Genomic DNA, 22,674 nt, shown 5'->3' with positions numbered 1-22,674 from the left:
TAGGTAAGGTGCCTACTATGTAGATATCTAGGCTACACGTACGTATGTATAGCTTTGGCGGTGGGAAAGGGGAAGGGGGGGTCTAGCCTACAATGCATATATCCAAGTGTGTGTCTACTAAGTACCTACGGACGTATTTAGTGCTGGAGGTAGAAAGGGGGGCTGAGGCGAGGCGAGGAAAGTGATAGAGGTGGGAGAGGGGGTGGGATACATAAGTTTCATATTCCAACATTCGGGCCTTTGAAAAAGGAACGGGGATGCTTTGTATTTTCGTGCGAGTACCTATGGAAGTCTCTTTGTAGAATGATGAACCTAGAGATGCTAGGAACCTCACGTATTCGTATGGATGTATATCTATCTACCTACCTACCTACCTGGGTACCTATGTAGGCATGAGATAAAGTGGTGACGGACCTATACCTATTAGAAGAGATGGTTCCAGCTGATGGCTGGCTCTTTTAAGACGTTCTTGATATAGGTACACAGTGTTACGGTGCGTTGCGCTTTCCATCTGGTATACATATCTGCTCAGCGTTGTAGGTAGGTTACTTTGACGCAGTCATTCTATAAAGAGGCGGCCGGAAAGGAAGGGATGTCAGTGTAGTAGTAGGTAGTAGCAGCAGTAGCTATAATGACGTAGGTACGAGAAAAGGGGGGTTGTTGGGGATATTTATATTTGTACATTTCCTTGCCTGCCCCGTACGAAGAGGTAGCTAAGCTACTGGGTAATGTTCTATAGTGGTGAGCGACAATGATTTCGTTGTCTGGTTATCGAGGCGTAGCTAACGAGGCGTGATGCTGAACGCATGCAGATATCTACCGACTCGGTACCAACCCAGGGGCCACAAAAGGTTCCAATGGACGTAGTAAACACGTGTGCCTAAGTATCTGCTTAGCAGGTATGCAACCTATAAAATCAGTGCCACTGATTATTGGTTCTTCTTCCTAGATATCGGTACGAATAGGGGAAGAGAGCTCATAGCATTGGACGGATTACGTCAATGCGGCGACTATAGCCCCGTTCAGCTCAGCATATAACGCAGCGGAGTGTTCGGACCTCGAATAGGATGATGCAACAAAGAGAAGCTTGATAATAGGTATGCACCTAGGGAGGTAGCTGGCATCTACTGGGTAGATGTAACACCGTGGAAGGGTGTGCGAGTCAGTGTGCTCTTAAGTAGATATGGGAACATACCTAGGTGGCGATAAGAATCATATCACAGAAATGGGACATCATGGCAGGCTACTAGAGGTATGAAGTGAAGGATCTTTTACGATTCGGTGCCGGCGACCCTAGGAATAAATGTACACGTGTGGATTACTCCCCTCCTCAGCCCTCCTTCCTCCCTCAAATGTTTGATGTGACCTACCTAAGTATGGTCCACATCTTCGTACATGCCTCTTCGTTCTCTCTTCGCTCGCAGTGATCTTATAGCTTATTGCCTTTTGTCTTAGTCTTTAGTCATGATACGGATATCTATCTATCTACCTGCCTCGTAGGTATATAGATAGGTATCTAGTGGTGAGCACCAGCCTCCTCTTCCTCTTCCTCGACGAGCCAGTCCTCAATGACAGCAGGCGTCGACGAGGCAGTAGCACCTTCGTTACCCTCGACCTCGACGGCCATGCTCTCGTACTCTTTTAGGCTGCTGGCTAGGTCGGTCTCTTCGGGTGATTTGGGGGCCTTGGGTGCGCTGAAGGTTTGGACTTGGCCAACTGAGTCTGAGTCTTTGATAGGTGTTGGCTTGTAGGCCTTGAGTTCTTTAAGGTATAATTCTTGAACGAAGTCGGCTATAATTTAAGAGAATCATGTTAGTAAACAAGAATCGTCGACGATAATGAGGCGGTGTCGGTCCACCGCTAGAACGTTTCTCCCCCCTCCCCTCTTCTCCCCGATTACCGCCACACTTTATTAATTTTTTCCCCTCCCAAGCTCGGTCGTATTTTATGGCAACTCCTCATTTTATTTGGAGCTCCGAAAATGGATAAAAAATAAAAATTTATGGGTTTCTTACCTCGTCGCGAAACTGTTGGGGCGATGAATCCTCTGACAGCGCTGACCTTGGCTGCGCGGGTAAAAGCCGTAGCGGCCGATCGAGCAGTATGCTGGAAAATTGGAAAAAAATTTGAAGTCAGCAAAAAGTGTTCTCTAGAGCGAGCTTTTTTTACAAACTTGTGTATTATTACAAAAATATTTACTTACCGTGGCTCTGAACATGGTGTCGGATGAGGGGAGAATGCTCAATTGATTGAGGTTGTAGAGGGTAGAGTATAGTTAATTGAGGTGGTGGGTGATGAGGATTGCAAAACGCTTTGCGAATTTGCGAATTTGCGAATTGAGGAATTGAGGTTTTTCCTTCGTCGCTTCGCTCGATTGATTCTTTTGGGGGGTTCAAATGTTCATTATGTCCTTTAGCGCCGAAGCTGGTGCTTGGAAGTGGAGTAATCTACTACCGGGTATATGCATAAGTCACGTGATGCTATCTAAGCGCATAATTGCATTTGCCACTGTAAGTAGTAGTTACCCCGGATATGTAACTGACATCTTTACACTTTACACTGCTACAATCTTCCAACATTGAAGGCAACAACGTTCGACTATCGACTCACAACAGACATCAATTAAACTCAATCTAATTACTTTCCCCTCTCTTCTCTCCTTTTTCTCACCTCCACTATTCACACACACATTCACACACACATTCACACACACATTCACAGTAAAGATACGAAATACAGCCTGAAATATATATATCTTGCACTTACACATATACAGTGTGGAGATCATATATACTTCTTATATACGAACTAGTTCTTCGTCCATCATTCAGTGTTGGATCTAGATATATCTGCTAATCGCTAGCAACCCCCTTGGTCTCCTAGGCAATGCTGAAGTGAATAAGCATGAAACATTCAGGAAGCGATGAGTTTTGATTATCGGTAAAGACCGAGGTATGTATCGTCAAGTAAAACCCAGCTATATCTATCCCGAACACCTAATCCAAAGCCATTGGTTCAGTAATCAACAGTCCAGCTATACTGGAAACTGGACATGAACCATGGACAAGTATATAACGCATCAACGCGTCTGTACCATCCACAATTAACCCTCTTCTTAACCCAAACACCAGAAAGTTTATGTATCCAAGATCTTTGAAACAATATTGTTATCAACTCTATCAATCTTTCTGCACATAAACCCCTGACAGTCGGCGTCGCCGGACCTCGCCGAATACAACGGTGCCGGTGTATATGATAAAACTCACACCAGAAAGCACTGAGTAAACGATTATATAAGTCTGGGAAGCGCATGCCAGCATCAGACCGAGGCCACCGTTTATTATGCCCAAGATCATCAGAGCACGACCATACCAGATGTGGATATGGGATACGATGGTACGAGACTGATGCTTCACAAAGTTTCTGTGGTGAAACCAGCCAAGAACAGGCTGTAAACCCATCAAGCAGACAACCGCAGTGCCTAAGATGGTGTGATTCGAGTTGAAATCCTACCAAGATCACCCACGTTAGTTCTCGATGAAGCGTGCTTACGGGGAATTATCTTGCAGATGTGCAAACTCAATAAGCAGACTTACAAGTTGAATGCGCTGTGTAGCAACAATGCCCAGTCCGAATCCAGCCCACATGAGCAGAAATGCAAGAAATTGCCAAGAGGCGTGCAGAACCCATTTCCCGAGCAACGGCATGAGTGATGAACCCACAGGGTAAAGAATAACCATCACGATAGCCATCACGATTCCATGACCCAAAATCAAGGTCTTAGGATCGGCAAAGCTACCCTTACCTACACCCCTATTGTTGTTGTCAAATTGCGTCGCCGTAAGGAACGGATTCGTGTCATCGGCCACTGTGCCTTGCGTTAAGTCAAATTGCCATTGATCGTGGGCATCGTGGTATCGGATTGCGGCATTCAGGTCATCGCTGTCGATGGCATCACCCTCTTTCCACGCCGCGATCCAGTCCGCCGAGTCGCTAGAGAGACTCATAGTGCCTCCTGGCCATACACCACAATTACCACAACGCACGTTGGCGATCATGGTGGCGCCATCGTTGAAAACTCCACTGCCTTCGAGAAGCTCGAGCTGGACAATGGAATTATACTGCGGCATAGAGTGGCCTGTGCCCTGTCGGGCCGATATCGTCACATTATTTGCCCCGTCTGTGTATAAGATGAAGATATTGGACTCGGCCATCATATCTCCCGTACCGAAGGCCACCCATGAGTACGAGGTCGGCGCGCGGAGCTGTAGGTATATATTGCCTCCGTTGGTGGAGGCAGAAGCCTGTGGCACTGCTACTTGGTAGCATACATTTTCTATTGGACAGTACTGAACCGATTCAGCAGATGCCGGTGAGCTGTACGTGATGGCAGCTGGTGAGGAAATATTAGTGATGTTTTAAGGATAGTAGGTTAGAGAAGAGACTCACACAATGCCGCATAGGTCAAAAGCGACTTCATCATTTTGAGAATAACTTTTACGGCTTCTCTAAAGATATCTGTGAGGTATCCTATCCGTATAATATTCTTATATCAACAAGGTCTGCGTTGATGGCGAGCGAGTTTACCCCGGTTACATTTATGTCTTGTGAGAGAGAAAGATCAAAAAATCCCGGCCGTTTGATATCGAAGTGTGCGCCGATGGACAGTTTTAAGTTATCAGACGAGGACGCTCGGCGAGTTACACGTCTCTCCTCACCCTCAGACAATATGATGTAATCCGCTTTTGCAAGTACTGTGCAGGCTTCGGCGCCGAGCTACTGGTGTTTAGTGTTTTGAGCTTGCTGCTGCGGAAGTCAAATTAGCTTGGCCCTTCGACCTTGGCGCAGGTAGCCCTAGACGCTAGACCTTCGTGATGGCCTTCGAAACGGCAGTAAGAAAAAGGGGAAATCCCGGGGGGATGGTTATAATTATGGACCACAGAAAACGGGATATCGTAGAGCAAGTAGACCAAGGGCTTCGTTCAAGTTGGCGTCTATGAAAACTTTGAACTTATCAAAGTCGTTGGATTACCAGGACAGTCCTTTGCTTTTTACACAGGTAGGCAGGTAGGCAGGTATAATCGGCCGATGCTACACACAGATATAGATCTGTGAACTACCCCCCAAGCTTCATACTGCCCGACTTAAGCTTATTACTGTATCGTGGCCGTGTTACCTTAGGTATCTAGGTATGCTTGGATCCAGCTGATGCAGCACCTTGGCGCCATGCATCTTGTTCACACCGCGCCCAGGCCGATTTGTCATATACCTTTTTTTACCTTTTTGTTAAGAGCTCATGGCTGTTAGAAGTACACGTAGTGAAGGCCAAGAAGCTTCTTACCGGTGCATGTACGGTACTTGGTACATGTTCCGCGTAAAGCTTTCTGGGGAGAGGTAATTCCCAGACTCCCAGAGATGTCTAATGTTTGGTATGCTCTTCAACGGGGCAGAAAGGGCAGGGTTCATGCATGTTCGCAAGGTTTCCCCTTCCATCCTCTCTTCTCTGTTGCTCGACCTCATCTATTATAGCAATCTAAACCCCCCGCCCGCCCGGCATGATAGGGTAATGGGATAGGAAACACATCCTGATGTTGGAATTCACCTGCTTAAGCAGGTACCTAATTACCTACCTGCCTACGTGTGTATGAAGTTTCATGTCTTCGATCGCTGACGACAGCACGCCTTGATTGGCTCGCCCAGGAAGTATCCGTGTGAGGCTGTGTTTTGGAGATATGGGAGGGGGGGGAAGGAGGGGAATGGGGGTAGTGAGATGGGATAGATGTGGTGGGATAGTTAGATAAGATGGTTGGGATTGTGAGAGCCGGAAGCTTTGAATTGTGGTGGTTGTGATTCGTTGGGTTATGGTGCTTGTGCTTTCTAAGCAGGTTGGTTTGGCAGGGCAGGGTTGATAACTACAGTATGTACAATAACTACCTACGTAACGCAAGCGGCACTTGGGAGTTAGTTAGTTCTAGTCGGGACTTGGGCCCGGGATTGATCTTGCTAGGTAAGGGTAGGTAGGTACCGTATCTTGCAACCTTGGCCAGGGGCTGGGGTTCCGTGAAGAGGCTTGGCGTTGCTGGGGAGATGAGGTAGGTACTAACTAGAGTAACGGTGTCTCTGGTGATGATTTAATGTTAGAAGATGCTGAGCCCAGTGCTGTGGCGGGTATAGCTTGGTAATGTATGGGTAACATTATGTGTAAGTATTTAGGTTATGTCACTTGTTTCCGGCTTTGATATCAGGAAATCGAGTTCCCGTGTACAATCAGCCTGACGCCAAATTGCTGTGGCCTGCTTTGATGCTATTCATTCGTACTTACTGAGGTCTCACCTGATTAGACCATCTACCTAGGTAGGCAGTTAGAGGGTAGAAAACAGACAAGTACCATACATACCTAGCTAGCCGTCCACACCAACGCCGCGCCGCGCCGCCGTCCTATTTCGTAATCGGATTGCTGCTAATGGACGAAATGAGAAAGCTAAGATAGAGCTACCTACCTAGGTAGGCTAGCACGTTGTGGCTCATCGCAACGTCTTTCGAACTACCAATAGTCTATACGCAGTAGAGCTCTGCTGATCTAATACGTTTTTGATACAAGTTTATATATTTCTAGATATCTTGGCTTTTCATTCTTGACTTACATACGAAGAAACTTCGCTATTCGTACCGGTATTCTGCCTTACCCAATTGTGTGTGGTTCATGGTACCCGGCGACTGTGTGTGTGTGTGTATGTGTATGCCCGTATATACGGCGGGAATGACCCGTGACCCGGAGCCTAGGGGTGGCCGGCTGACGTGAAATCGAGTCAATAACACGGGGGTTGCTATGTATGCAGATAGTAAGCTGTGTTTAAGTTAAGGCATATCAATATCAATATATTACTTCTAGGGCTATGATATGTGAGTAACTATTATATTTGTTCATAAATACGTAGGAAAGAGAAATACACCTAAGCAATAAGAAGGGCAAGAAGAAGAAGAAGAAGAAGAAGAAGAAGAAGAAGAACGTCTAAGCCACAAACTTGTCCCATTACTCCTCGTTCCGTCGTCTTACTAAACTATAACTTCATCTTAGCTTTGGGCTGGGTTTACCAGCTTGCTTGCTTGCTTGCTATCATACCTATACCGACCTACCTACCAAGGTACAGATTCGCATAGGGAAACTCGCCTTTCGAACATACTCTTATCCATGGATGGTATTGGGCAGTGTCTGAACCGAATGCAACGGGTTCAGCCTCACGCTCATCTACCTAGATGAAGGTTTTTGCCTTGTATTGCTAGGAGGTATAGCTTCACCGATCAACACCCACGTGAATGCCCACATTCCCCTGACCTAGAATCTACCTCCCTCCCTACCTACCTACCTCCCACTAACTACCTACACAGCCTCCCATCCCAAACAACCAACCAACTAGCCTGCTAACTGCCACTACCGCCCGTATCTCCCGATCTTCACCCCAGCTTACTTAACAGCCCCCCCACACAAATAATTCTTATATAACTAGTAGCGGTGGGGTGGAGGAGGGAAGATCTTCAACAGACTTACACTATTAACTAACTTCCTACTAAACCTGCCAGCCCAAGTCCCTGCCCTAAACATGGGCACTAGGTATACCGTATATATACACTAACACTACAGATGCCACGTTCTAGACCGTGTAGATCAACCAGAAAAGAGACGTCGTCATGATCGCCGGTGTCATGATTGGTACATATGTAACATTGGAAAAGAAGAGGAGAAATATGAATCTTCTTAATCAATCTGAAAACAACTACTACCATAACAGCATCGCCTGGCTTGGCCAACTTTACGAGCCCAGGTTTACTGAAAAGAAAAAGTGGACGGGTTCAGCTGGATATGGGGTATACAGACTCGGGAGTTGATACGACATTGATTGGTATCTGCATGATGCACCGTACGCGACTCGAGATGACAGTTGCTTGCGTGTCCTTGTCCCTTCAATGAGTTGCGTGCATATAGTAGTATATAGGTAGGTAGGCCATGAAGTCGTGGCATAGCCACATCTCCCCATAACCAAACAGGCACATTATCACAATCACCATCACAATCCCCCGAGCGATAAGATGGCACGTATGGATACCGCTGCGTGTTTATTACCGATCGTGTATTCCAACCATTCGCTGTGATTAAGCATAATCTAGGTACGATACAACAAGGCTCAAGCTCGCGAGCCCCAGTCGTAGCATTAGACTACACGATACGCAGCTGATAAGAAGTCCTTTATGCTTGTAAAATCAAACCCTCTCGAACGCCATATCTATTGATTTAGGAATCATCAAGAGACCTTCGGACATCTAGAGTCGTCATACCAATCATCCCAAGGGACCTTTCTCAACCAACTTGAACCCCATTACTTTACAATTCATTCCATACCTAGTACTGTCTCTATTCCGAAATTTGCTCTGACGCCTGCGCTTTCACCAGTTATGCGTTCCGTCGCTTCAATACTTATGCCTCGATGTTCATGAACCTGCTATGCTCCAGCAAGCTACTGGAAGCCACGAAGCTGAATCCACCAAAGGGGTCTTCCTTACAGCCCTCCTTTGGTGACATATCGTTCCATGGGTTCTTCGTAACAACCGGACTCAGAGACAGATCGGTGAATTCGGCGGAAAAGTTCTCGGCAAGCTCAGGGTCGGTGATCATGGGCTGAATTGGTGGTTCCATCTCTCTGGCCGCCAGCTTCTTCCAATCGATCTTGCGGAAGAACCTGTGCTTCTTGATAATCTGAAGATCTCGGGGCATGTTCGAGCCGAGACGCTTCGAAGGGTCCTTCTTCAAAAACCGCGTAAGCAGATCCTTGGCATCAGGACCTAGGAAGTACGGAAGTACAACCTTCTGCTTGACAATATTCTGTTGGATCTTGGCATGATTGCCACCTCGGAATGGTGGGTTACCAGTCATGAGGTCGTAACCCAGCGCACCCAACGACCACCAGTCTACCGCCTTGCCATATTTTTGACCCTGAACAACTTCGGGTGCCATGTATTCGACAGTTCCAAGTATCGACTTGCAAGCACCATCTTCTCCATCTATCGCGACCTTTGAAAGACCAAAGTCGGTGAGTAGAAGGTGACCTTGGGAGTCTAGCAGACAATTCTCGGGCTTCAAATCCCTGTAGACTACGCCGAGCGTATCGTGTAGATGGGATAGAGCTAGAACCATCTCTGCCATGTAAAATGCGGCAACTGGCTCCGGAAACATCTTTTCGGTATTGAGATGGGTGAATAATTCGCCGCCTTCTCCATACTCAAGAATGAGGTATAGCTTCTCATGGTCCTGGAATGCGTAAAATAGCTTGACGACAAACGGGTGCCTATTGACAGACTCGAGGATTTGGCGCTCCGTTTTGGTCTGCTCGACGAGCTTCTTGTGCACCACGACAGAAGCCTTCTTGAACTGCTTTTGCGCGTATAGACGACCTGTCGCACGCTGCTTGACCAGTAGAACGGTGCCATAGGTTCCCTTGCCGAGACAACGCAGGGGCTCAAAGTCATCGGCTTCCATCTTACGAGGTACCAACCCGCCTTCAATGGCGCCATACCGGGGCTTCTCCCGCACACTTTCGCTCACAAAGTCATGCTCTAGTTGGACTTCATAACTGGTCGATCCAATCTCAGAGATCTCATCGTCGCTTCGACTCATGCAACGGCGTCGACTGCTGCTTCGGGTTCGCATCATAGTACTAGCGCGAGAGCCATTCAAACTAAGGGGGTCGAGTTGCATGCGCAATTTGGCGATACCACCGATTCCAGGCGAGTTAGTTGCGCGTAGAACAGGACTACAGTTTGCGCTAACGACATCGTCCAGACGAGCAGGACGGCCACGTCGCGCAGACAAGGGTGGGGTATTGCAATGATCCGAGTCATCGTCGCCGGAAACGATTGGAGTGGGCGCAAAACCGCGGACGGTGGTAAGCGCAGGGGCTGCGGGTGGCAACATTGTATACGGTTAAATGTTTTCTTGTCCCGTCTCTGTAATCTTCTATAATGTCTATTGGGTCGACTAGGTCTACTAAGTAAGTAGGTATCTAGTAATTAATGTGTAAGGTGAATTTCTGTCGTCTAAAAGAGACTGCCTCTCTTCTTCTTCTTCTCTCTCAACCCGCCCCGATTCAAGGCAGGCGGGTGCCGCGTCGGCGCTCAGCGTCTGAGCGTGCTTCACGAAGGTGATCTGGATGTGCTGGCTGAAGGGTCGGAGTAAGCATCTGGTTGCGGCCTAGAGATGAAGAGAAATTGTCGTGATTGTTTTGCTGATGCATTGGCAGTCTTCTGGATATTTCGCCAGATGTCGTAAGTCTGTTTTTTGAGGAGTTGAGGGATTGATTTCACCTTGATGGTGGTGGATTAAAGGAAAGGGAAGAGAAAAAAGAGTAGTAAGAAAGCGTGAGACGAGACTAGGGAACTTTTTAAAGTCTTCAGGGTTTGAGCCAAAAAAAAATCATTGCGCCTAGCCAAGGGCCCGGACAGGGCAGACAGGGGGATTCATGGTTGTGAATGTGTGGGGTGTTAGCGAGCGGATCTCAATTTTACCCATTAAAGTCAAAATTTTGGGCACTTTCTATTTTCAGCTTGGTCATTGTATTAAATTTTACAGGTCCAGCCCAGTTTTAGCCTACTACAGTACGAACCACCCTACTGCGTAGTACAATATCAGGCACGCCAAGCACTAACACATAAGGCTCCTTAAGGCTTCAGGCTGTCTACAGACTCTACACTAACTTAGATGCCTGCCTAACCTGCTAACTTGATTAGTCGCAGCTGACCTGATGGATCCTACGCCCTATGATTCTATGGATCAGGTACTAAACCCCGTGTTCGCTGCAATCAATTTAATCCAATACCCGTAATCATGGAATGCAACCTTATACGTATGTAGTGTAGACTGTGTAGTAAAAGTCACCAGAGCTAAACAAGAAATGTTCTCGTGAACTCATTCCAGTCAAATATTCATCTCAAGTTTGTAATCGCGTCAAGACCCTTCGACGCATGACATGATTGCTTGCATGGTTCTCACTAACACAAGGAATTTAAACGTGACAACCCGAATTACTTGCCGAAGTGATTAGTTACATTCAATGTTCAGCATATTTATTTTATTTATGCACATGCCAAGAAGAGACTCCATAACTTGATGCCGATCTACAGAGTCCGGAGTTATTATACCACCGTGACACCGTCTCAGACTCTCAGGCTAATACATACATAAAGACGTATATTTATATACATTCACATGCATTTTCAACCCTCGACATTTCATAATATAGGTAGACACCTATATGTAGGTTAGACATCTAACTACCTAGGGTACATTTGATATGCAGTTTCACAAAGTCATGCTACATGTGCATACCCGTGTAGCTGGCAGAACAACGCAGGCCTGTGTAGGTATGTAGTTGTGTACGACGTTACTTCAAAACGTGGTATTGAATACATACTACCTAAGCAACTATATGTGTGTAAAGAAAAGTTGGAATTTAATCTTTACTTCTTACCTTTGTGTAGTTATAACTCTATTATGCATATCTACCTATGTAGGCATACTAAAGTAGCAATAGGGCTGTAGGAACATTTGACATTTGACATTTGAACATTGAACGCCATCATTGGGTACATAGTTATGTATTAAAATAATTAAAGATTGTCAAAAGTCTAAAGTAACTAGGCACTGGGCAGTTGGAAGCTTTGACCACAAATGATAGGTAAACTGCCCCACTTTCAGCTTTTTATCTTTTAGGCTGAGTTAGCCAGCTAGCGCGTCTTTGAAGCTTCAAAGTTCAATGAAAATGATTTGCTCTTACTTTTCTGCCTATCAAATTCCCTGCCTCAAATCAACCAACTACCAGTTAATCATAACAGACTTATGTAGCAGCAACCTTCTGTGAAATATCGAAACCGTTTTACGTATCAAAAGGTCTATAATATCGCTTACATATACATACATCTCTCACTAGAGACTTCGCTCTCAACCGCCTTCGCCCATCATGATGCACCCGTCGCGGCAGGCTTATGTGGAGGAGGCCGAAGAGGTGAGCTTGCACAACCCCAACTATCTTCATGCCATCTTCCATCTAATAATTATCGTGTACAGGACCGTGGTATGGCCTTGGATGAGGTACCGGTAGATCGAGACTATGATATGCCTTCGGTCACTGCCGGTATTGCACCGGAGAAGGCATCCGCTATACTCTCCCAATTCGAGCGAAAGAGACGAGCGGCAACGATGGCAGTACCTACAGATGACGGTCGAGTACGTGCCAGGTTACGAGAACTCGGCCAACCTATCACTCTTTTCGGCGAAGGCCCCGCAGATCGACGAGACAGGTTAAGAGAGCTCTTGACATTACAAGCCGAACAAGCACCAGCAGATTCCCCCGATGTGACCATGGAGGATGCGGCAGAAGAGGACCAGGAAGATCAAGAGGAAGAATTCTACACCAACGGCAGCGATGAGTTACTACAGGCGAGACAAGACATTGCTCGATTCTCCCTGCCACGGGCGAAGCGGAGGTTAGCCGTTCAGAAAGAAGAGGCGTCAATTCCTCTACGAACACACGTCAAATTTCGCAAACAGGTCAAAGAGCGTTTGCAAGCATTTGAACTTCAAGGTAGTCAGACTGTGGGAGACAGAAACGTTAGCATGACAAGGATATCGCCCAATGGCCAACTTATTGCTGCCGGCAATTGGGGCGGCTCGATCAAGCTGATTGAAATACCGACACTGGAAGAGAAGATGACGTTACGAGGACATACTACCAGAGTTAGCGGTATCTCGTGGTTACCGAACGCAACTTTACCAGAAGGTAACATTTCACCGGATACGGTTAATCTAGCTTCGGGCGGTGCCGAGGGGCAGGTAAACCTTTGGTCCCTGAACAAAGACACGCCGCTCTCAACACTCGAGGGGCACGGCCAGCGAGTATGTCGAGTTGAGTTTCACCCCTCCGGACGCTACCTCGCTTCGGCATCGGAAGATACGACATGGCGCTTATGGGATGTTGAGACGACAACGGAATTACTCCTCCAAGAAGGACATTCTAGAGGAGTCTTCGCTATTAGCTTTAACACGGATGGCTCGCTATTAGCTAGTGCAGGCCTTGACAGCATTGGTAGAATATGGGACTTGAGGTCAGGCAGAACGGTCATGATCTTGGATGGTCACGGAGATGGACACATCAAACCAATTCACGGAATTGATTGGGGTTCTGACGGTTACCGAGTTCTGACCGGTTCGGCCGACGGTTGGATCAAATGCTGGGATGTCAGGAAGGTCCAGAGAACTGGCGGCATTGGAGCTCACACCAGTGCGGTTTCGGATCTACGGTGGTACAAGGGACTGGACGACCCTCTCATAGGCACTCCTCCGGGGCTTGATGAAAAGGGGAACCAGCTGCCCAAGAAATCGAGCACGTTCTTCGTGTCCAGCGGGTTTGATCGCAAAGTCAATGTGTTTTCTGCTGATGACTGGACCCTCATACAAACTCTAGAGGGACACACAGGACCGGTTGCAAGCGTAGACATTAGCAGAGACGCGAAGTGGATAGTCAGTGGAGGACATGATAGGACTGTCAAGCTATGGGGTCGAAACGATGGCGAGTCAGTTTAGTAGGTGTAATTCATGAAGTGAAAGTTAAGGTAGAAGCTGGAGAGGAGACATGAGAAGATGAAGAAAAACGACGATACCCAATTCAGATTCTGTGTACATGTCCCTAACCAGATGTGTTGCGTCTACCCTTTATGCATGATAGTGTTATGTAACTACAGTATACCAATATTTAACACACGGTGATGATGTAATCATCAATATTCTCGCACCCGTCCGGTTTAATCCACATGCAGTCATGAATCCCAGGCCGATAAGGAAAGAACGGTACCGAGGTACATATGTACATAAGCGATTTAAGGTACATATTAAGGTACATACATATGTACTAACCTTAGGTAAGTACATACTTACCTCCAATTTCAAGTTCATTCAGATTATCATCCCTTTATACATACATAATTGGAATTTAAGCTTTAACTACAAGTGCAAATGCAACTGCAACGATAGCAAGCACGTCAACTTCATTCTTTCAACATTTCAACATTTCAACTACCAGGTATTTTGCCTGTAAGAAATTCAGAAAGACAAAGGACCAAAAAAAGTAAAAAAAGTAAAAAAAAGACATGACCCGATTTATCGACGCCACTTAAATGGTTCCAAGCTCAAGTTCTTTTTAGGCGAACCCTTCTTAGGCTTAAAAACGCCACACGAAGCTTAAACAAACGTCTGGGCTCTAACCTTCGACCCCAGGTGCCTTGGTTACGGAAATACCTGGTACTTACAGTTACCGCATCACCATGGCGAGCATCGACAGATACCGGCCACCGTACCGAGAAGCTTACCAACTTCCACCAACACATCCTACCAATAATACCAATAATACCAATAATACCAATACTTCAAACAACTCTTCAAAGTCGCCATCTAGAAGACGCGACATACCTCCCCCCGTACCATCGCCTCCTACAAATTCGTCGCGTACCTCGCCACCCGGACCACAGTCGCGACGACCCGTGCCTTCTCCTACTCGCTCTACACCTCGAACACCTCTCGCAATGGCGAACCAGTGGCACTTTACTCAGGACGAGGTTCTCAGCAGTCCAAGTATCATAGATGGATTGTCACCAGTCGAAGAAAGGTTGAGGCGAGCGAAAGGCGTGAACTTCATTTACCAAGCCGGCATTCTACTCGAACTTCCCCAAACTACCCTTTTTGTTGCCGGAGTATTCTTTCACCGATTTTTCATGCGATGCAGCATGGTCGAGGAGAAGCATGGAATACATCACTACGTAAGTGATTCTAAGTTCATCCAAGTGAAAGGCAGGCGAGGGAGAAAGAACAGACCGACAGTCCATCGCTAACCATGACAATTGTACAGAATATCGCAGCTACCGCTCTGTTTCTTGCCAACAAGACCCAAGAGAATTGCCGTAAAACCAAAGACATCATTATCGCGGTCGCAAAAGTCGCCCAGAAGAATGCCAAACTCGTCGTGGACGAACAATCTAAGGAATATTGGAGATGGCGAGACAGCATTCTCATGTTCGAGGAAGTCATGCTTGAGAATTTGACATTCGATCTCATGATTGATAGCCCGCATTTCAAATTATACGATTTCCTCGGGCATCTACAAGCAATTCACAACAAAAATCTACGACACGCCGCCTGGGCGTTCTGCAACGACGCGTGCCTGACTATTCTACCACTTCTCATGGACGTCCGCGACATTGCCATTGCATCGATCTTCTTCTCGAGCACATTTACTGGAGAGAGATTAGAAGATGTAAATGGCGAGCCTTGGTGGAAAGCGTTGAACGGCAACGAGGACCACTGCGTTAAGGCGATAAAAGTTCTGAAGGAATTCTACGTCGAAAACCCATTGCGCAAGAACGAAAACCCGTATTCGCAATCGCCCGTCTTCATTCTGGATAACACACGAAGGAGAGGCGAAGATATTAGTGTTCGTTCGGCCAATGGCACACCTGGAACAGACAGCGCCACCCAAAGCCCCAGAGGCAGGATAAACGGCATTGACGATAATACCGAACGAGAGGCTGAAACTGCTGCTGCCGAGTCTGCCTCTCAAGCTGCTCCGGGCGATTCGGATGCTGTACTTAAAGAGGCAGCAAATAATCCTGTTGTGCATGCAGGTACTAATGGTATCAAACGAAAGGAACCGGGGTCATCGATTCTTGAGGAACAGGATCAGAAGCGACGACGCCTCAGCTCCGATGACGATGAGGGTGAGGTCCATGAATAGGAGAGTGCATCTTCCACACGTTCTTTCGGACCGTATTATACGAACGCGGGGGACTCGCCTGAGCCCAGAGAAAGAAGCTCAACAGAACCTGAGGTAATAGATGAGGCAATAGAGGACGATTCGGGAGAACTAGCCTGTGACGAAGCGGAAGATTCGGAAGAAATAGGTTCCTCAACAATGGGCGAATCTGATGGGACAGACGATTCCTGGAACTAAAGAACATTGATTCGGGACACGCTTCAATACTTAATTTCCCGTCTATCATTTCGATCCTCACGGGATGTGATTATTCAATATGCAGTCATACGTTGCCTACTGGGCAGTCAGTATGCATGCATACATTCTTAGTCTTACGAAACAGTCTCGGTTGCAAGGACGGCAAATGCGAAGAACAACCATTTCCTCCAGGCGACTAGATACTATACGAGCACACTTAACTACCGACCTAACAATTATATCCAGCAAATAGCTAGCCTCTAGAGAGAGGCTACGAGGGAAAAACGGGCAAACCGATTCCCAATGAGGCAAGAGACAGTATAGTCTCAACCTATGTTTTCACAAACGTAACATTTGACATTTGTTTTCCCGGCGGAGCCCAACAACCCAAGGAGTCCAGTCCTATACTTGTTTATGGCGTTCTCGGCTCAAGGAGGGCCGGTCAATGGGGGAGTTTGTCGGTTCGTTGGCACATTCCCATGCCCATGAACTTCTGGAATATCTCCAGATAAAGGGACAGAGGGAAGCCAGCCCTAAGGGGCCGAATAGGCGGGAGGAATGGGGGCGTCACTCACGACGTGACGTGCTATGCACCATCATAATCGTCAATATCATTGCCATTACCAATTAAACACCATCTTCGTTCTTCTTCTTCTTTCATGTTGTCAGTCATCGTTTTCTTCTAGCTAAAGGCAGCCGCGCAATACGCCACACCTTCATAGCATATGTATGTATATGTACCAAATCGATGTGTTGTTGTGCGTGTTTGTACATTAGGAATGTTGGCTAGGAAGAAGGGGACGCGAGAGGGGGGGAGGGGGGGGAGGAGGTAAATGTGGGGAGCATATATCGCATGGTGATGAGAAGGGGAGAAGAGAGTAACCTAGAGAGGAAGGGGATAAGGGGAAAGAAGTAGTTAGTGTCTCTATGTGATAGATACTGTCCTTTGAGGAACTGATATTCTTAATTGATACCAAACCAATGTGGATCTCTATTTTTACTTATACCCACGGGTTGTGTAGGTAAGATGATGATGGTTATCAGTGTTTTGATGTGTTTTTGGGTTTGTCTGGTTATTTGGCTATTGGTTGCTATCCAACATGAATATCTAGTTGTGGAGGCACATACTAGTCATATACCTACTGGGTATACACACCTTGCCCCTATCTGCCACACAAATCAAACAAACCTCACTACTCCACCCCTCCCATCACTACCCCTCCGAGCCTCATCCATAAAATCCACCACATCAACCCAATTCCCCATCTCCGCCAGCTTTATGCGCTCCTTCTTCGCCAGCAGCGCCGCGCCGCGGTCCGGGCCGAAGCCGGGGCCGCACATCTCGGTTAGGTGGTGGATGCCGAGTTTGAGCGGCAAGGGGGCGCGGGCGACGGCGTTCATGAAGACGTCGACGGCGGACCAGGGACAGGTGTCGTGGCCGGCGAATAGGGCGGGGTTGGCGAGGAGGGCGCGCGCGGACATGAGGCCTGAGAGGTGGGGGAGGTGAAGGTTGCGCTGGGGGGAAGATGCTGTGGTAGTATTGCTGCTGGTGGTACTGGTGGTGTCGGATGTGATAGTGAAAGTGGGCTGTGGGATCAGCAGGTGCGATGTATAGGGCAGCGTGGACAGGGTGAAGACGTCCCCGGACACGAGGATGGGGAGCTTGGGGCCAAAAGTCGAGGTCAAGATCTCGAGGGCCTCGAGGTTGATGGGCGTGCTGCTGGGCGTGTTCCGCGTGCGCGGGTGGATCGTGAGCCAGTCGATGTTGCGGCGGTGCTCGTCGCCGATGACGGTCGTGATGAAGTCCATTGTTTTCCGGAGATCTTTGTGCACGCGGATCTTGACGCTAACGCTGCGCCCGAGACCTTCGCTTTCTATGCCGCTGGGATGGCCGAGGTCTACCGCCCACCCGTCCCGCGCGAGCCGCCCCCGCGTCGCGACGACCATGTCCCGCACCAGCTCCCGGCGCTCCATGAGCGCGGCGCCGAGGACCTCGGCGCAGGCCCAGCTCTGCGGACACCCGCAGTTGAGGTCGACGCCGTTGACAAAGGGGGCGGCGAGGGAGGCGGCGCGCTCGAGTTCCAGGGGCACGTTGGCGCCGAACTGGGCGATGGTCGGGACCTCTTGTTGCTGCTGCGCTGTGGAGGAGGATACGGTTAGGTCGCTGTCCCGCGCGAACTGGTTGCGGTTGAACTCCTTGGCCAGGATCATGGGCGTCCAGCACAGGTCGGTGCCGAAGCGGTGGACGGTCTGGCGGAAGGCGAGCTTGCTGTACCGCACCATGGGGGCGCAGGCGTAGAGGAGCCGGTTTTGGGATTTGGCGATGTCGAAGAGCTTTAGGGGGCTATATTATCACAGGGTTAGAAGGTGTATTCCTTAGGGGGTGATGTAAAGGGGTTGTAGAGGAGTACATACTGGATCTTAGGCTGGAAGAGCTCATATTGGAGCTCTTCCGAATCCATCTTGGTCACCTGCTTGACTGGCAGTGTATGATGGGATACATATTGCGGTTGCTAGGTATAAGACTTCATGTGGGAGTTCAAGGCGTCATTTTTGATACATCTAACAAAACATAGGGAATATCAAGCTCGCCGTTATAGTTCATGTATAGAGTCTAGGGTAAGCATTCTTTCATAAGTCGAAATGTGATCTGGATGAGATGAAGAACGTGACAATAAAAATATCATGGTGGGGTAGGTTGAGTGGTGGGGTGCTGAATTATGAGGTATTAGAATTAGCTATGTATGCAATTAAGCATTACGTCACTTCAAGTTATGCACCTACTAGTAGTATTTCTTTCATAAACCTTGCTTACGATCTGTACCACACGGTGTGTACATGTATATCTCGGGGATTGGTAAACGGACTTAACGGGTTTTGCTAAATCGATGTCTCAGAAAGATACCAATACTTTCTTTTTCCTTGTCTGACAGGCAGTGACAGCATCTTCATAGCTGCCTGGGCATCTACACAGTAGGCAGCGAAGTTGGCAGCGTATGCTTAAGGCAATAAAGCCCATCATGATCATTCCCGAAAAGCAAAACTCGGCTTGAAGCTGGCCATATGAGAACTCCCGCTTAAGACCGGAACTAGACCCCGAGCTTCGACGTTTATTTTGGCATTTTAGCACCAAACCATCCAACCCCTCACGGCTAGTTATCGGTTTTGTGCAACCTGGAGCTACCTGATATCCGATGGAAATAGCTGCCAGATACCCACGGCCTTTCTCTGACGTAGTACTGAATGTTAAACTGGGGTTGTAAACACTGATAGACATGGATACATCATGTTACATACATATCGAGTCTCGGATGGTTTGCTTGGTTGCATACTGGAAATAAAGGGAAGTGGGCTGTAGGATAAATAACACTCTTGCCCCAACTTACCAAGCACCATACAGATCACCAAAAGCTCCATATTAACCACCCTTTCTCTCTTGGTAATTAGCTCACAAACAACAAGTACAAACGATATCTGGAGAATCCCTTCCAAAATAAAACGAAATGCCTACTCTACTCGGAAAGGAGATTGGGTCTACTGGATTTGGACTGATGAGACTAACATGGAGAATCACTCCACTACCGCAAGAGCAGGCGTTCGAGGCCATGAAGACTGCTCTCAATCATGGGATGAATTTCTGGGTCGGTGGCACCTTCTACGGGAAGCCTGAGTACAACAGCCTTGTGCTGTTGGAGCGTTACTTTGCCAAATACCCCGAGGATGCTGACAAGGTTGTAATCAGCATCAAGGGTGGCACGAACGATGTCGGCAAAGAACCCGATGGCTCACCCGAAGCTACGCGCCGAAGTCTTGATAAGGCTATTGCTCAGCTTAATGGCCGCAAGAAGATTGACATTTTCGAATTTGCCCGCCGCGATCCAAATGTGCCCTTGAAGACGACCTTTGAAGTGCTCGAGAAGGAGTGTACGTTATGAGATGCCCCTTTTCCACGCACCGATAACTGTTCCCAAATTTCAATGGTCAGAATGATCTCAGATGCTGACATGTCTTAGATGTCCAAACCGGAAAGATTGGCGGTATCGGCCTCTCAGAAGTGAGGGCCGAGACTATCCACGAGGCAGTAAAGCTTACCAAGATCGTCGCGGTCGAGGCCGAGCTCTCTATGTATGTCACTTTACTTCAAGGAAATAACAAGACACATAGCATATATGGCTAATGCAAACGACGCAGATTTTCTAGAGAAACCCTGGAGCACGGTGTTGCGGATGCCTGTGCGCAGTACGATATCCCACTGGTCGCGTATTCGCCAATGGGGCGCGGCTTCCTGTCGGGCAAGTTCAAGACGCCCGAGGACGTGAAGAAGTTCTCGCCAGAGATAGCGCACTGGCCGTGGTTCGAGCCGGGCAACTGGGAGGCCAACCTGAACCTGGTGCAGCGCATCGAGCAGATGGCTCGGGCCAAGGGTGCCACGCCTGCCCAATTCGCCATCAGCTGGACTAAGCGCGTGCCGTCCTGGCGCAAGGGCGCCCCCAAGACCATCATCCCTATCCCCGGATCCACGGGGCCTGCCCGAGTGGCGGAGAATGCGGTGGATGTTGAGATCACCGATGACGAGATGAAGCAGCTGGACGAGCTCATTGCAAAGACCCCCAGAGCTGGGCCTAGGTACCCTGACGATATACCTTTTGACACTTAGATCGAATATGGAGAAAGAGGGGGAAAGAGGAAGCTGTGGTTATGTATTGTGGTTATGTATGGACCTAAGTATGTTGCGATTAGGCAAGTGCACCTGACGTACAGTACATGCCCTACGTGGTATCTACGAATCCGGGTAGCAACTGCTTGCAATTCATTACCTCCTATCTTCCATCCACGTGGTCACGATTACCTGGTTCGTGCGTCTGCCTACTATAATAGTAGAAATATAAAATAATTTAACGATTTCTATATTAACAAACAGCATGGAAGGCCGCATGTGGCCATGACTTAGTAGTGTACTTGAATCCTGTCTAGCCTCTGTATGAGTATTGTAATAGGTGCGCCGTAGTCTAAAGGTTCGATTCCTTTGGTGGCCATGTTTTTTTTCTTCTTTTCTTTTTGGATTTTATGCTTATCCTTTTCACAAACTGAATATATTCTACGATCGTATGCTTGCTTAATATTATATATGCTATTCATTCAATGTAACCCACCTACATATGTAGTACCCAGTTGCTTCTCTTCTTTTCTTGGCATTGCAGTTTGAAGACATTCCATCATCTTTTGGAAGCTTAGCAAGCGTGTACAGCAAGATGTTTTTGACATTTTCTAGGCGTTTATGGGATAGGCTTCCACTCGATATCATCCATGCCCGGCTACAGTATCGAAGAAATGCATAGTCGTCGTTCAGTAACATATCAACTGTCTCATTGCATACCACTATCAGGCAAGAAAGGTCTCAGCATGTGACGAGCCCGGAGGCTCGTCCTCAGCATTGCAGAATTCTTGAAATAATCATCACTTAGTGGGTTTAGGCAGGACTTAGAATCCCGCCAAGGTGTACCATGTGATACTCTTTTATGATATGACGGATGCTGAACACTCGTTCTCTACAGCGTAATGTTGTAGCTCCATCCGGAGGGCAATATTGATGGACCTCGTTGATGGAATAGGATAGAAGAATGAAGGAAATATTCCGAGCACTGTCGCTTCCGAAGCTATTTTGACAAGATATTGTGTGGTTTCTAAGCAATGGAGAGCCAATCTCGTTTACGAATCTCACGCTGAAACGCAACATAAAAAAGTAGATGATTTTATTAAGAGGATTAACTTTTAGCAGGATGTGAAATTGCAGAGGAAAATTCATCCCATCGAGTTTGATAGCGGGGCTCTGGGACTGTCCAATCATAAAATGCTTACAGGTGCAAACCACATGCTAGTGTCCACTCTTATTGTACCTACCCGAGCAATCAATTATTTTAGAAACGAAGCGAAGCGAGAAAGCTTCATTAACTTTAAGTGGATTATCCAGATTATAGTGAGCGGATCGTTCCAGTGTATTGGATATCCCCATTTACTTAAAAGTTCAGATGCCATGTCGTTACATACCTAGGGCAGGTAAAGTATTCTAACTAGATGGATAGTATTGCAAAAGAATAGAAAAATGAGTCACATTATATGTATGATATTGATAATACCTAGGTTAGTCGATCGATCACCATTACTGTGGTATGTCTGTTGTAGACTTGTAGTTGAGTGAGGGCAAATGGTAGGTGGACTATTATTTCAATTTCTCTAGAAGCCTTTTGAGACATTCCACATGGTGGACACTGCCAGGTGGGTGGTGGATAGTTAGTGGACACTGGACAATGAACAGGCCTTTCATACAATACGACATCCCTGAACCTTCTTTCTTCCGTATTACCGGTTATGGAGCCCTGGGGATGTTGAAGTCCTTTACTTGCAGAATGCAGTAACTAAAATATTAATTAGTAACCGCACAATTGTACTACACTACTTATATGACCTGCATACCTACGTAGTATGTACTAATAGGTAGGTAAACACGTAGTTGGGGTCCTCGACCTGGCTCATCTCTACATAGTGTATGCGGCAACCGCACTGAAACGTGACTAGGGGAGGACTGGTAACCGCAATCCCCTATTCACAACTTGTTATGGTAGGTAGG

General features: G+C 47.4%; 6 protein-coding genes across 6 annotated transcripts; 3 read left to right on the top strand and 3 right to left on the bottom strand.

Annotated features, from left to right (window-relative positions):
* Positions 1 to 1,516: 1,516 nt before the first annotated feature.
* On the bottom strand, positions 1,517 to 4,483 carry GGS25DRAFT_513781 (putative iron reductase domain protein; the record flags this gene model as incomplete). The annotated part of the gene is made up of 4 exons (XM_049262917.1): positions 1,517 to 1,791; positions 3,230 to 3,509; positions 3,597 to 4,393; positions 4,450 to 4,483. The coding sequence occupies 4 exons, from the start codon at positions 4,481 to 4,483 to the stop codon at positions 1,517 to 1,519; spliced, it is 1,386 nt and encodes a 461-aa protein (XP_049117508.1).
* Positions 4,484 to 7,798: 3,315 nt separating this feature from the next.
* GGS25DRAFT_485157 (serine/threonine-protein kinase psk1) lies at positions 7,799 to 10,587 on the bottom strand. Its single transcript, XM_049260522.1, has one exon. It carries the CDS (start codon positions 9,965 to 9,967, stop codon positions 8,474 to 8,476), a length of 1,494 nt encoding a protein of 497 aa, XP_049117507.1. The 5' UTR covers positions 9,968 to 10,587; the 3' UTR covers positions 7,799 to 8,473.
* A 1,212-nt stretch (positions 10,588 to 11,799) lies between these two features.
* GGS25DRAFT_485156 (WD40 repeat-like protein) lies at positions 11,800 to 13,835 on the top strand. Its single transcript, XM_049260521.1, has 2 exons — positions 11,800 to 12,053; positions 12,116 to 13,835. Exons 1-2 carry the CDS (start codon positions 12,009 to 12,011, stop codon positions 13,628 to 13,630), a joined length of 1,560 nt encoding a protein of 519 aa, XP_049117506.1. The 5' UTR covers positions 11,800 to 12,008; the 3' UTR covers positions 13,631 to 13,835.
* Positions 13,836 to 14,254: 419 nt separating this feature from the next.
* GGS25DRAFT_219600 (cyclin-like protein) lies at positions 14,255 to 15,978 on the top strand. The gene is made up of 2 exons (XM_049256944.1): positions 14,255 to 14,859; positions 14,949 to 15,978. The coding sequence occupies exons 1-2, from the start codon at positions 14,368 to 14,370 to the stop codon at positions 15,828 to 15,830; spliced, it is 1,374 nt and encodes a 457-aa protein (XP_049117505.1). The 5' UTR covers positions 14,255 to 14,367; the 3' UTR covers positions 15,831 to 15,978.
* An 886-nt stretch (positions 15,979 to 16,864) lies between these two features.
* GGS25DRAFT_219613 (FMN-linked oxidoreductase) lies at positions 16,865 to 18,688 on the bottom strand. The gene is made up of 2 exons (XM_049256945.1): positions 18,462 to 18,688; positions 16,865 to 18,390 (listed from the first exon to the last, which is right to left on the bottom strand). Exons 1-2 carry the CDS (start codon positions 18,506 to 18,508, stop codon positions 17,226 to 17,228), a joined length of 1,212 nt encoding a protein of 403 aa, XP_049117504.1. The 5' UTR covers positions 18,509 to 18,688; the 3' UTR covers positions 16,865 to 17,225.
* An 861-nt stretch (positions 18,689 to 19,549) lies between these two features.
* GGS25DRAFT_530637 (putative aldo/keto reductase) lies at positions 19,550 to 20,999 on the top strand (the record flags this gene model as incomplete). Its single annotated transcript, XM_049265401.1, has 3 exons — positions 19,550 to 19,970; positions 20,060 to 20,171; positions 20,238 to 20,999. 3 exons carry the CDS (start codon positions 19,550 to 19,552, stop codon positions 20,701 to 20,703), a joined length of 999 nt encoding a protein of 332 aa, XP_049117503.1. The 3' UTR covers positions 20,704 to 20,999.
* Positions 21,000 to 22,674: the final 1,675 nt, after the last annotated feature.

The sequence above is a fragment of the Hypoxylon fragiforme genome (genome assembly GCF_022984875.1).
Source record: "Hypoxylon fragiforme strain CBS 206.31 chromosome Unknown GGS25scaffold_4, whole genome shotgun sequence".
Classification (NCBI taxonomy): domain Eukaryota; kingdom Fungi; phylum Ascomycota; class Sordariomycetes; order Xylariales; family Hypoxylaceae; genus Hypoxylon; species Hypoxylon fragiforme.
Note: the sequence above shows the minus strand (reverse complement) of the source record. Positions and strands in the feature narration are given on the sequence as shown.